At 33.1% G+C, this 13283-nt stretch overlaps 1 protein-coding gene across 3 annotated transcripts in view; it reads right to left on the reverse strand.

The window, feature by feature from the left end:
• LOC118205459 (pancreatic lipase-related protein 2-like) overlaps positions 1 to 13283 on the reverse strand; it is a 124450-nt gene that overhangs the window by 68650 nt on the left and 42517 nt on the right. For 2 of the 3 annotated variants that reach the window (XM_085820443.1, XM_085820444.1), the window contains exon 2: positions 5716 to 5999. In XM_085820443.1, coding sequence (XP_085676569.1) covers positions 5716 to 5999 — 284 coding nt within the window. Of the gene's footprint in view, positions 1 to 5715; positions 6000 to 9194; positions 9842 to 13283 lie in introns of those variants that run through there. The other variant, XM_085820442.1, reaches the window with a different exon arrangement.

A 13283-nucleotide genomic window follows, 5' to 3' on the forward strand; every position in this document is an offset into this window, starting at 1 on the left:
GCTATAAATAAGCACGATGTTAGTAAATGTAACGTTCCGCACAGTTTAGTGAACATTTTTATTTTCTTTGCTTTACGCTTGTTTAAAAAAAAAAAAAAAAAAAAAAAAAAAAAAAAAAAAAAAAACTTTGTGCGGTAGGCGCGGATAATCAGGAGTCTACTGTATTATAAAGGTTCCTTGATTTGACTACATACGACTTCTTTCTCATAGCAAAAGTATTAACAGGAATTATTTCTACTTGGTAGATTAGTGAGTTAAAACAAAGACTAAAGAGAAATCTTCCTATGAGTAGAGATGTTTTCATATGTCTTTTTTCTTTGTGTGAGTAAAATGGCTTGTATATCATTTATATACAGAAAATTTCTGTGCAGATGCTGTGAATCCAAGTATGATGAACTACTAGCGTTCCGCCTTTCAACTATTTGGCGGAATGGTTATAAGTGTAATTAATCCATAGATGAAGCAAATTTATCAGAATATGAGTTAATATATGTTGAGAAATAGAATGCAGTTGGTTAAGAAGCACTGGGAGACTTTGATAAATGATACGACCTTGAAGGATTTTTTTTTTCCCCATTTACCAAAATAAAGTGTTTTTCGTTTTCTTTTTGTTTCATTCTTTTGTCTTAGACTTTTAAATCCATTCTAATTTGATTATAAAGGCTCTCTGAGAATGAGTGGTGGAATTTCAGGTTCCTGACTGAAATCTGTATTTTGTGAAATGAACTGAAAAAGAATTTATATTCAGTGAGTCAGAAAGATTACGTGCATGGTATTTTATTGTATACACGTCAACACCTGAAGATCATATTGAAAGAATCTGACACTCTTGTATCCAAAATTGCATTTCAAGATGTGGTCAACAGTTGGATCATCTTAAATCAAATACGTATGACATCAAGCATAAGAAATTTTCCGTAAATACCGAATTTAGGATGAAAATTCGTACTGACTTAACCACACTAGCGAGAGCAGTTTGGCTGAGAGCCAAGATGGGTCAGTTTAATTGAAGGGGTGTGGGTGAAAAGAGTGGGTATTTTTCGCTCTCGGAGGTGGCGGTTGGAACAGCTTTAATATCATTATTAGTCTCTCGTGCATTTGAAATAGATGAAAATAAATAATGTACAGGTTACTGGCAATATTGAAACGCAGGCTCGAGAGACGCATTCATTTTCTCGCACGAAGCATGTAATTATTTTTTTAAATAAGTTTTTATACTTTTTCTTCTCTTGTTTCTATTCTTGTTTTCTTGTCGCCATTTTTTTTTAGTGTAAAATAAAAGTTATTGCTGTGCTCCATCATTGGAGTTTACTTCAAATTGTTTAAGAAGTATCACAGAGTGTGGGCGATAAGCGCGGGTATTTTTTCCTCTTGGAGGTCGGGGGTCATTTAATGCTTTTTCTCACAATCGTTGAGCATCGCTGTTACTGACCTTCTGTTACTTTCAAATCTTCATTTTTACGATGAGTTCTAGTGTTCCAGAAAGCTCTAGAAATAAACCTTTCCGCAGCGATTTTAAGAAATTAGTGTATAACGTGATTAAAGTTTGTGATGAAGAATCACAATTAGGAAGACTGACCATCCCAGTTACGCAGTCAACACGCAGAGCGAGTAAGATGACTGACGTTTCTATTGCCAGCATAAACAGAATTCGAAAAGAATCTGAAAGTAAAGAATATGTTGAATTCTCTTCCCCTAAAAAAAGAAAAAAGGGAGAAACTGTTGTAAGTACAGGCTTAGATAATTTTGATTTGCATATTTTAAGCCGAGCAGTTCAAGACTTTTATGTCAAGGAAAAGAAGGTGCCAACTATAATCAAACTGGTTAAAATTCCATAATCGGAGTGAGCGCCAAGCTTGGCGAGAGTTCTTTTTTTTTGGCACGATTTTAATTTGGTTGTGGTTTCCTGCTGTATGTTTTCTTGTGGCAAACCTGCAGCTTTATTTCGGTAACTGTAAGAGCGTAAATTTAGTGTAGCCAGATTTTTGTTTTAAATTTAATTTTGAAATACTGTGTTTGTTTTTAAAAGTTTTACAGTTTAATATTATTGTTATATAGATGTTTAATATTATATTTATATAAATATTTGCAGAAGAAGTTGTTGGTAAGAGAATGTTGAATTTCATATGACATGAAGTTTATAATTTTTGAATGTTTTCGTTTAATTTTATTTATTTAATTTTTTTAAAGTTTTTTTTCTTGCATGTGGCAATCGAAAGATGTGAAATATTTAAAGCTTTGAATGAAAGTTGTTTAGTGTGTTGAATTCCACGACGATAGTAACTTGAATATTTTAGTTAGTTTATGATGCTGAATACGCATAATTTGCTATTCTGTTTACGTTTAAAACTGACTTCGCAGTGCTCTGATCTGATAAGTGTATAAATTTATTTACTTAATAATTATTTACAAGAATTGTTCATTCTACTATTTTATGATGAATTACATATACATATAGGACTATGCTTTTACTTGCAAAGCTGTTGGACTTTTTTTTACTCATCTAGTATTTTACCATCTCATTTTACTATTCTATTTACATAAAATAACGGCGTTTCACTACTGCAAAACTTAAAAGTTACTATTCTGTTGACGTTTAAAAATAACATTTTAGTGCTTTCATTGCCGCCTAAAAAATTCGCCAAATTTTGAAGGCCAAAATAGTTTGGCGCTAACTTAGTCCGCTTATGGAGTTTTAGCCATCAAACTGCTTCCTGTATTAAAAGACACAATCAATTTTCCTTGGCAAAGAGAAACGCTAAGTAAGATTCTTCGAGAAATGGTTTCATCTGGAAAAAGTCTCCGAATAAAAGAAGTGTTTTACTAGAAAGACCTGACATTGTTTTGTCAAGAACAATGTATTTGAGGAATATTAAAAGGTACAGAGAAGAATCCCGTCCCCTAATTTACATAGATGAAACATGGGCGGACAGCAATTTAACGTTTGGAAAATGCTGGCAATCAAATGAAGTCAGTGGGATTTTAGAAACAGGGAATGCCTCTCGACGCATAATAATTTTATGTGCTGCTTGTGAGATGGGTTCATTCCCAATACTAGTTTAATTTATGAAACGAACTCTACAACTGGCGATTATCACGGACAAATGAATTCTTCAATATTTGAAAAATGAGCAAACGAGAAGTTAATTTCAAACCTACCGCCAAATCTGTTATACTAATTATTGATAATGCGCCGTATCATTCGGAGCAGCTAAATGAAACCCTCAATACCTCCCCAAAAAAGGAAGATATAATGCAGTGGCTGACAAAAAACATTTCTTTTTGTTCCAAATGCTCCCAAAGTTAAAACTTTCAAATTTGATTGTATAATGGAATAACAAGGCCATACAGTTCTGCGACTCCCTCCATATCACTGTGATATAAACGCCATAGAATATGTGTGGGCTGAAGTAAAAAAATTATGTTCCAAGTCAGAACACGACTGCAGATATAAACCATGTCGAATTTATTGCGTTTCACAAACGAGGCTATTGAAGGTGTTTCGGTGAACAATTGGTTTGGTTTGGTTTGGTTTGGTTTATTTAATTACGGCAAAGCACACAAGGGCTATCTGCCTAAGGGGGAGGGATGCCTTCGTGGAGGACTTTCTAAGGAAAACTGGCTCGTGGGTGAACAATTGGAAGAAGTACTGTTATTATGTAAAGAATTTAGAAACTGAATATTGGAGAAAAGATGGTATTATAGAGGAATTGTGTGAACCATTGAGTTTTACTGTCAGCGACAATTCGGATTCTGAATTCTGTACGAGTTCCGACGACCGCTATGTCACCAAAATAAATGTAAAGGGGGGAAAAAGGTGTGACATGTGTAATTAAAATTAAAATAATTTTTATGCAATCTCTTCTCATTAAATTGCTTTATTTTATTTATAGATCATTTGATTATATTAATAAATGCAATTTATTAAAGAATATTTATTTGATAAAAGTTTTTCATTCAATGTTTGAAAATATTAAAAATTAACTAAGATGCATTATCTAAATGATTATTAATTTAATTGTTATCTATTAAATTATTATTAAATTAATATTATCTATTAAAATATTTATAAACTGACGATGACTTGTATTAAGACAAATAGTTTACTATTACAGTTCTTTTAATGGTTTTTCTTTAAAAAGTTACGATCTGATGTTTCTATGCATTTTAATTTAATTCTATAATTTTAAAATTTCACGGTACATCAGCTTAAAATGTATAAAGCGCAGACAAAAATTTTCTATTGCGAAGCACTCGAAAGATAGAGTGTGAAATGGAAGAACCATTTAAATCTAAACTAGGCTACTGCACTCACCCCTACATCACTGATCTATCAGTTCCCTTAGCCCTTCAAGATTCCCCTTGGCCGAGAAGCGCACCACTTGAGAGGTCGCTCGGGGGCGGGAGAGACGATGCATAAAGATTCTGAGGACGGTAGAGAGGGCCGTAACCTCAGAAAGAAATGAGAAATGTATTATCAACTAATGGCTTTGTGGCGGAAATTGATGGTATAAGATTGATATAAAAATCAAATAATGAATAAACGAATATAATGCCCACTTCCGCCCCAAACCGGATATTTACATAAATCTGGAATACGTGGTCGGACAGTATATAGCACATGAACACATTCGATATCTTCCTAAGATCCTCATGGGAGCTAATGAGTAAAAATTTTTTAGACCTTCTTCTTTGCTGAAAGTAATATCAACATGAATGTGAGCTCGGTCTAGTAAAAAGTTTTCTATTCCCTCAAATCGAGCAAACAGAAATGAAAACCATTGAGCTGATGATCTTCTTTCTATAAGATAGAGCATCCTTCACTTTGCGAATCATGTGCGAGATAAGTTAAATCGTAGCTTTCAGGGACAGAGGTTGGCAGATATTAACCTATCCCATGGCCCACAAAATGCCCTGGTCCCATCAGACATCTTATTCTGGAGCTTTCTAAAAAATGCATTTTACAGCTAACAAATTGATAAATTTAATCATTTCAAGAAGAGAATCAATCACATAAACAGTTGCAAGGCTTTATACCTGACGTTTATGCAGAACATGGAGCGAAACTTAATATTGTTATGACATCTGGCATGTTGTTAGTGATGTACCTATTGAAACTTAGTGCTGTTATTGGTACACATATTGGAACTTCTCAATATTGTTCATGATTTTTCTGAAAGACTAAATTAAATAAAAACAGTTTTAATTAAATAAAAACATTTCATAGTACATATTTAGAGGCCTCATGAATCCTATCATTCATTCCGAGGGCCTGTATATTAACACGCAGACGAGAGATCTTATACACCAACCAAGCGAAGCAAATGTATAAGTTATATACAGAGTTTACTGTCTGAAGCAATGTGAAACTAATTTTTTATGGCGGTTTTAAGATAATTTGTTATTATTAAGATATTAGTATTATTAAAATATTAGAATCGTTATTATTTTAACTTAGATTCTTAATCGTGGAGTACATGTACATTTTAAAAGAAAGGACTAAAGGGAATAAATAGTTGGACTTTATTGATTATTAGTACTGTTAGAAAAGGAACGTGACTGTATGGAAACTTCCTATTTTCTGACAATGTAGCGCGTGTCATGCCTTCATGCGGAAGTGATAATTCAATGTCATACTGAGAAATATTTTTAATCTATCTTGTAATACAAAATTTATATATTATTTAATAATAATAATGAACTGATCCAACGTACCTGCATCCAATTGGAGACTTTCATATTATCCATCCAGCCAGGGATGATGATTTTTGTCTCCGTCTCCAATAGAAAGTCGGATTCTAGAATGCTGATGAGATCTCCTGCTCTCAGGAACTGGAATATGTGGGGATTCTTTCTGGTATAAAGCAAAAAGGCTGTGGCAACGTCGTCCCTGTCCTGAGGTAAAAGGCTGATCGGCCTGTTGAGAGCGTGGAAAAAGGGCGGGCCGGCGCTGAAACAACCGATGTCTGGCATGCATTTTTCTTTATCATCTAAACTGACTGAAGAATAAAGTTACCATTAAAAGCTATACCATGGAATATAACAAAATTCAGGAACACTAATGGTTTTAGAATATCTGATCCAGTTATGTCGGTGTAAAACTCCCAACAATACTCAAAATGTAAGTTCAAGAGCATCTGAAACACGTATAGCCTCGGTTATTTACGTCTGTGGAATGAAGACAAGTTCAGATAATTTTTCTGTTGAGTAAATCATTTGTAAACGATATTTGCTTACGCTGACATTGAAGATAATTTATAAAACCTTTATTATTTAAATTAACTGGTTATTTATAATTTCAGCCTTTACTATACTTTCTCCCTTCCATTTCCTTATTAGAAATATAAATGAGTTGGACAGTATTTAAGCTGAGATTTTGGGATATTAAAAAAGTATGTTTTTGCCTCTAGAGTCCACGTTATTTAATTTTGCTAGCTCACAGAAGATTGCAGTTATTCGTGTTTGCGTTATAGCTGCCGTCATTTAAAATTATTACGCTGGTGAGAAGTTCTGAGCGAGCTTAGATTAAAATTAAAGAGTAGTCTTTGACTACTAGGTTAAATTTTAAATTTGACTATTACTTTAGTTACATGGCCACAGGTGGTGGATGATCCTGTGAGCACTAGAAGTGCGTTTATGTTCTAAGTTCTGTTTGAAAAAACATGTGTTTTAGAACCTTTCAAGGCTGTGTAGTCCATTTCAGAAAGCAATAATTCACTTAACGTCTATTAGGAGTTTAATACTAATTTATGCTAGTCAAACTCTATAAACTGATAAATAATTAGAATCTGTAAATTTCCGGCGAGTTTTCCATTTTACCTTGAAGGTACTTTTATTGCTACAACAGTTACTCATGTTTTAAACCAAACTAAACATTTTCAGGAATACCTGCGCTTCCGATAAAACGCAAACTAAAACATAAGTTGCAGTCTAAAAGAGCCTCTTCTCCTTACCGTTAAACTAAAGATAAATGAAAATATAAACAACACACGTCCTTCTTTACTGACTTAACAATTCAGTACCTCTGTTCTCTTGTTATTCTCACAGAATACACCTAGAAACTGTTTCTAGACGAAAACTAAATTAGGTTTATCAAACATACAGACAATTATAGTCATGGATAACAGCTCATTAGCTATGAGCTAAAATTGTCGCGGCCTCGTCGTGAAAGTGTTGCCACCTCTGTGCAGGTTAGTCATTGGTCGACAAGAAAGAATTATTCACAATTACTGCAGAACAAAAATGAAATGAAATAGCTTATTAGAAAATTTGGTTCATAAGTTAAACATAAGGTATTAACGTGTACTTGATCTTTATAAATGTTCATAAGCAGTTTTATGAAGAACAGTTTTAAATTTAAAATGAGCGCCGCCGTAAAGTCGCAGTCATTGTTGTGCAAGTAGAGCTCAGTTGCGCAAATTAGATTTCTTTCTATTATTAGTTAACGTAACAAAGCAAAACGTTTTTGACATAGAGCTCCCTTCAGTCAGCTTCGCTATTTAGAAAGATGCACATAGAATACATTTTCTAGAAGCATAATTGGTGAGGAAAAAATAAATCTTCCCATATTCATATTAACTAAATCATATTAACTAATTTCAATTATATTAACTAATTAATTTGATATCGAAAGACCCGACTTCTAATCTCGGAGAAGGCATAGATGTTTGTAAATGTACAGTGTCTGTGCTGCATGGATGCACTCTAAATATTTGGCGAGCCGAAAGTCCTCTCGAGAGGTTGGTGGTAGGGAAAGACCTCGGACCCGTACTCCCCCCTCGGGTGCTCTCCATCAAAACGGGCGGAACTGAGTAAATTCGTATTGTCACCCGTATGGTGCTCAAAGCTCATGCTAACGACAGGCGCATTCTTGCTCTCTTTGCCAAGATGAATTTCGTGGGCTTTTCTGATGTTACTGACAGATAAGTGATATGAGTCACAACAACAACAATAACAACTGTGAGAATTACCGTTGATCTCATGTGTTTGAAACATAAAAAGGATTTAAGCGTTTATGTGTACGGTACTACACAAATTTCACCACGTTTAAATTAACAAAATCAGATTTCCTGAAAATGTTTTTGTGACAACTGATAATAATATTTTCATTTTATGCGTCAGCAAGCACTATCATTAAAAGTTAGGTGCCTGCAATGTGTTACGCTACATATATAAATGTAAAAGATGTTCATAAAATAGTCATACATAATAATTCAATTTATAGATTAAACTGAAAAATATAAAAGTTAAAAATTACCCTCTCAAAGTTCATGCTTTTAAAATCGGCTACACTAGAAAATGTACTTTTCCAGAAGATAAGAAATAAAATTTAGAAACTCGGAGACCTTCTGATATCTTCAGTTACGCGCATCGTTCTGAGCCAGTTAATATATATATATATATATATATATATATATATTTATACGATAAATTAGATTAATGTGACAGGCTTCCAGTGTATGCAGTTACTTAAATAATAAATGTTAACGAGAACGTAATTACGTCTGTATACATTTTCTTGTTTACTGAATGAGTTATGGCATTAAAAATAAGATTGTGTGTTTGTTAAGAGCTTACCTGAATAAAAGTGCATTTGTTTGTTTTACCTAAACTAAAATTGGAACATGATGTGTGTTTTGATAAATAAAACTACTTTCCTTACTCATGTTGGCCAAAATAAGTATTCTGTTTTATGGAAATAAAAATATTTAAAATTTTAACTACATAATCTGATCGGAAGTAAGACAAATTAAACATCTGAACCCTTTCCTCCACTTCCTTCATTTGTAATAAGAATGTTTTTGATTTATAGAAAAAAAGGCAACATGATGTTTAACATAACATAATAATATTTAATATAACATAATATCAAGACAAAGTAAAACATCTAACATACCAAGACAATGTAACATAACAAGACAAGGATGTAAATTAAAGGAAACAACATAACGTTTTTATAAAAATTTAAAAAAATATATATAACTACATAATCTTAGTTGAAATATGTCAGATAAAGAAATAAGATCTCCTCTCCACTTATTTGCTTAATAATTAACATATATTTGGTTTATAGAAAAAAAAAGACGGCATAATCATCAAGATTTTTGGATTATTTGGTTTCACTATGATCTATACTACAATTCTGAATTTTTTTCAAAAAAATAATTTCTTGGTTAAAAAAAAAAGCGGCCTACTTGTTAATCCATTTGCTGTATAGTTGAATGTAGACGTCTTTCCATTCTGAACCAAGCGCAATACCAAACATTGAAAGCATTGTAAACACAGACAAATCTGAAAAACTGCATAACACAATGTCACTTCCACTCGGTTTAGCACCATTAGGGAGTCAGTAATATCACTTTAATTAGGAGCATCGGGTACGATATCGCACATAAAATTTGTCATTATGCTCGAAAGAAATAGAGAACGGCTATGATTACCTACGAAAGTTACCAAATGAAAGATGTTCAATGTCAAGGACAAACTAGGTCACCCGGTTATTTTTAACGAAGACTGTGCCTGTCCAAGCATAAAGGCGAGTTTTGGTTAAATTGCTTGACCTCTTTCTCGACTACTATTTGATGCCGAGTTGAATAAATGCCACTCATTTCGTATCCGCTTCAATGATTAGTAACTTTCCGGCAGACACCTTCGCTGAAGAATCTACAAATAGAAAACGTGGTAAGGGAAATTAAGCGGATGGCTGACTGCAATCGCCTGATTTCAAATTTCACTTAAATTTGAACGCCATCATATCTTCGAGTCAACAGAGAAATCTTTCAATTGGTAACTGATGTACATTTTTTTTTACATGAGAGTTATAAGTTTGCGTAGCAATTTGCCACGATCGTGTTAGCTATAAAGGGACGATTCCGAGTGACTGTGCCCATTCGTAATCAAAGACATTCTGAGTAATGAATGTAGATCAGTAGTTTACGCCAGGGAGTTGACCAACTTGGTTCTTATTGTGATTAACTTAAATACATCATTTACGTTGGGTAAATTATATACTCGTAGAAGAAAAGCTTTGATGCGCGAGAAACTGTGATTATTTATTTTCAATTACTTTTGTTAATTTTTAAAATGAAAATTTCCTCTAGAACTTAAGGAAACTATTTTATAGTACTTAAATTAATGCGCAAAGGAATTCCCAGTTTGTTAAATAGTTAGTTCATCGTCGCTGGCCGGAAGACAGCTTTCAGTAATGCGTAGATATATGTTGTTACTCGTTTATAGAGTGAAGAATTAGGTAAACGTAATAATTACTTGCACAAAGTCCCATCCAAAAACTGACTGGGATCGCCAGGGATATCTAAGCTTTTTGTGTGAAGCAATTAAAAATTTTGCACTAAATTTTATCGCTTGTTCCGTTAAAAAAATTAAATTTATAAACATTCTAAATAAAAACATCAGTTTAACCTCTTGTGGAAATTATTTTGATTAATTGATAGATGGCGCTAGCGTTGCGTGTTAAACGCGACGCGACGTGCCCTTTGAATTTCCATAGATGCTCCAACGGCAGCTGGATAGATGCTTCGCACACTAGTTGATTAGTAACAATTCGGTTCCTATTTAAAAGATTTCGATTTTCGATTGTGAAAGCATATAGATTTGTTTGATGACTGAACTACCATGTTTTAATTAATTATCTTTATATTAAAATGTAACTTTTAATATGTACATATAACGTGTACATATTAAAAGTTACATTTTAAAAGTGATTGATGTCGACTTATAGTGATCTTAGAATATTTTGAAACATCTCTTAATTTACACAATATATTAAATGTAAGAAACATTACAAATTGACCATCAGTTTCTACATTGTAAATTTACACAAAAATTTATTACAAAATTATTCTCCGAAGTAGTTTATTTTTTATCATCAGGGGGATTTTGATTTAACGTGACGTCTGGGATTGCTGTACTTATAATTTGCTCTCATTTAGTGAAATTCAGAATTTTTGTAAGACGTTAGTTTATTGTTGGTTGGACGTTTGATTAAGGCAGAGCTACTTATCTAAAGAAACGAATTGCTCTTGTGGCAGACCTTTTAAGGAAACCTGGCTCGGATTTATGTCATATATTGGAAAAAACCACAGAAACGCCCATAGACCAGTTCATTTTTGGGATTTGAACCCAGATCGAGCTACCAATATTCATTTGTCTTATCCACTTGGCCGCTGGTTTACGTTCATTTATTACGCAGGCGTCGAAAGCAAAGCCTGGACTTCGGATTATCAGGAAGCTTCCGCTAAGCCTGTATCATCCAAAGCGACTTTCGAATAACAGAGCCCAAACATTTTAATTCTGCTTTCTTGTTATTATTTAGATATTAATTTAAATCTATTACATTTTTAAAAATTATAAAATTTAAACCGTAAAAAAAAAAAAAAAAAAACGTTAGAAAATAAGATTTTTACGAAAATGGAAATGTCAGTATAGGCAATAAGAAGAATAACGGCCAAAAATGGAAAATTTCACTATGCAGACATAAGAATTTGTGAAATTCTGAACTTGTACCGTCATTAGGTTATATCGATTACACGAACGAACGCGACGAATTCTCGTCCACCTCCTCTTATTTCGGGCTCCCCTTGTAGAATTTCTTCAGTGTAACGAAATTGAAGAAACCCGCAATGCCTTGGCCGAGATTTGAACTTTGGATCTCCCGAATACGCGTTAACAGTACTTCCAGTTACACCACGAAGGCATGCGCAAAGGAGGGAGAAAATACCTTACAAATTATTTATGAACAAACAGAAAGAATTTGTCCGTAAATGCAAACATGTGAGCTATATCTTCCAGAATCTTATACATTTTAAAAGTTTTAATTCTAACTCGATAACACAGATTCAATATTACTAATGAGCTGCTGTTTTTGAGGATGAAGATCATTAAAATAAAATCGAGTGCCCTTTTAAGGATTTGCCTTCAGAGTGTGTCCTTCTTTTTTCTTGCAAATGCAGTATCGGTCTACCCTCTTGTGATGCTAAGTTTTCGTTGATGAGACAGCTATTGCTTCAGTGATTTCAGAAAAATTGCTCTGAGCAAAGTTCGACACTGGAGGAGGAAGCCTTTGTTAAAAAAAAATAGTAAAACTGCTTGGAACAAAAGATTCGTTGATGATAGTGAGTATACATTATCGAAATACACCAATAAAAATATTAGAAAGAATGATTATCGATCGTTTATTTTAAAATTTCGTTGATGCTCACGAAAAGGCTTTCATTTTCGAATGGCAGAGTTATTGAAATAGATCGTGTACTTAATCGTTAGAATTAAATTTGAGTACTGTTGTCGAAAGCGAAATGAAGTTTGAGGAAGGACAATAATGAGGATTTTAACGAAGTGACACAGTATAGGAAAACTGATATATAAATACCTTATAAGGTTTATTTAAATTAACATGTTGTTTCTGATAAATCTTTCTTTCAAGTCTATAGTTATTAGCCTCCTCCCCCCCAAAAATGCAAAATATACAGGTGAGTTTAAATAAAAGTGAAAGTTGAAGTTAAGAGAGAGAGGGAGCTTTGGCAATTTAGACACAGATATTTTTAATTATTCTGTTTTCTTCCAGGTGATGTGATGAGTATTGGTGAATTAAATTTTCACTTGTGGGCATTTGAAGGCGAGTTACCAGAAGCCAAGATCTTAGTCTATAATATTCTGACTTTTAAATATCCAGCTACATTGGATTATTAAGCCGGAAGCAGTGGAGGTTTAGTTTTGTAATTAACCTTAATTATAAATTCCAAGCTCAAGTACCAGTTTGTTTGCTGCTTTTACATGCCTTTTATTATCAGCTTGTGCTGTAGGACTCTAAATTAAGATAAAACAAGAAGTTGTCTGGCAGTCTATATTACTTTACGTACGTTAAGGTCATTTTCTTCACCAAACTGTAGCTCACAACCATAGTGACGACTGTTGAGAAATAGATCGAACCCTCTAGTTCGTTAAAATCCCCTAATTCCCTCGTCGCTACGATTTTTAAGTTTCTATTTTGAGGTAAAAGACTACGGCAAGGTGTAGTTACAGTTCTATTGGACTGTAAACCATATAAATTAGAATTTACTTAAATTTTCTGTGTGTATATTATACATTATACACTTGTGTGTATTTATATATTATCAACCTGTATTTCTAGTTTCGGACTGCATAGTTACATGAAACAAGTCATGTATTTTAAAATCTAGTTTTTTTTTAAAATACGATTGCAGAAGATTTGTATTGCCTTTCTCTTCAAAGTTATCATTTATTAAATTATGTATTTAAAAATTAAA

The sequence above is a fragment of the Stegodyphus dumicola genome, chromosome 7 (genome assembly GCF_044657685.1).
Source record: "Stegodyphus dumicola isolate Sdum_Otavi_A_Nest chromosome 7, ASM4465768v1".
Classification (NCBI taxonomy): Eukaryota; Metazoa; Arthropoda; class Arachnida; order Araneae; family Eresidae; genus Stegodyphus; species Stegodyphus dumicola.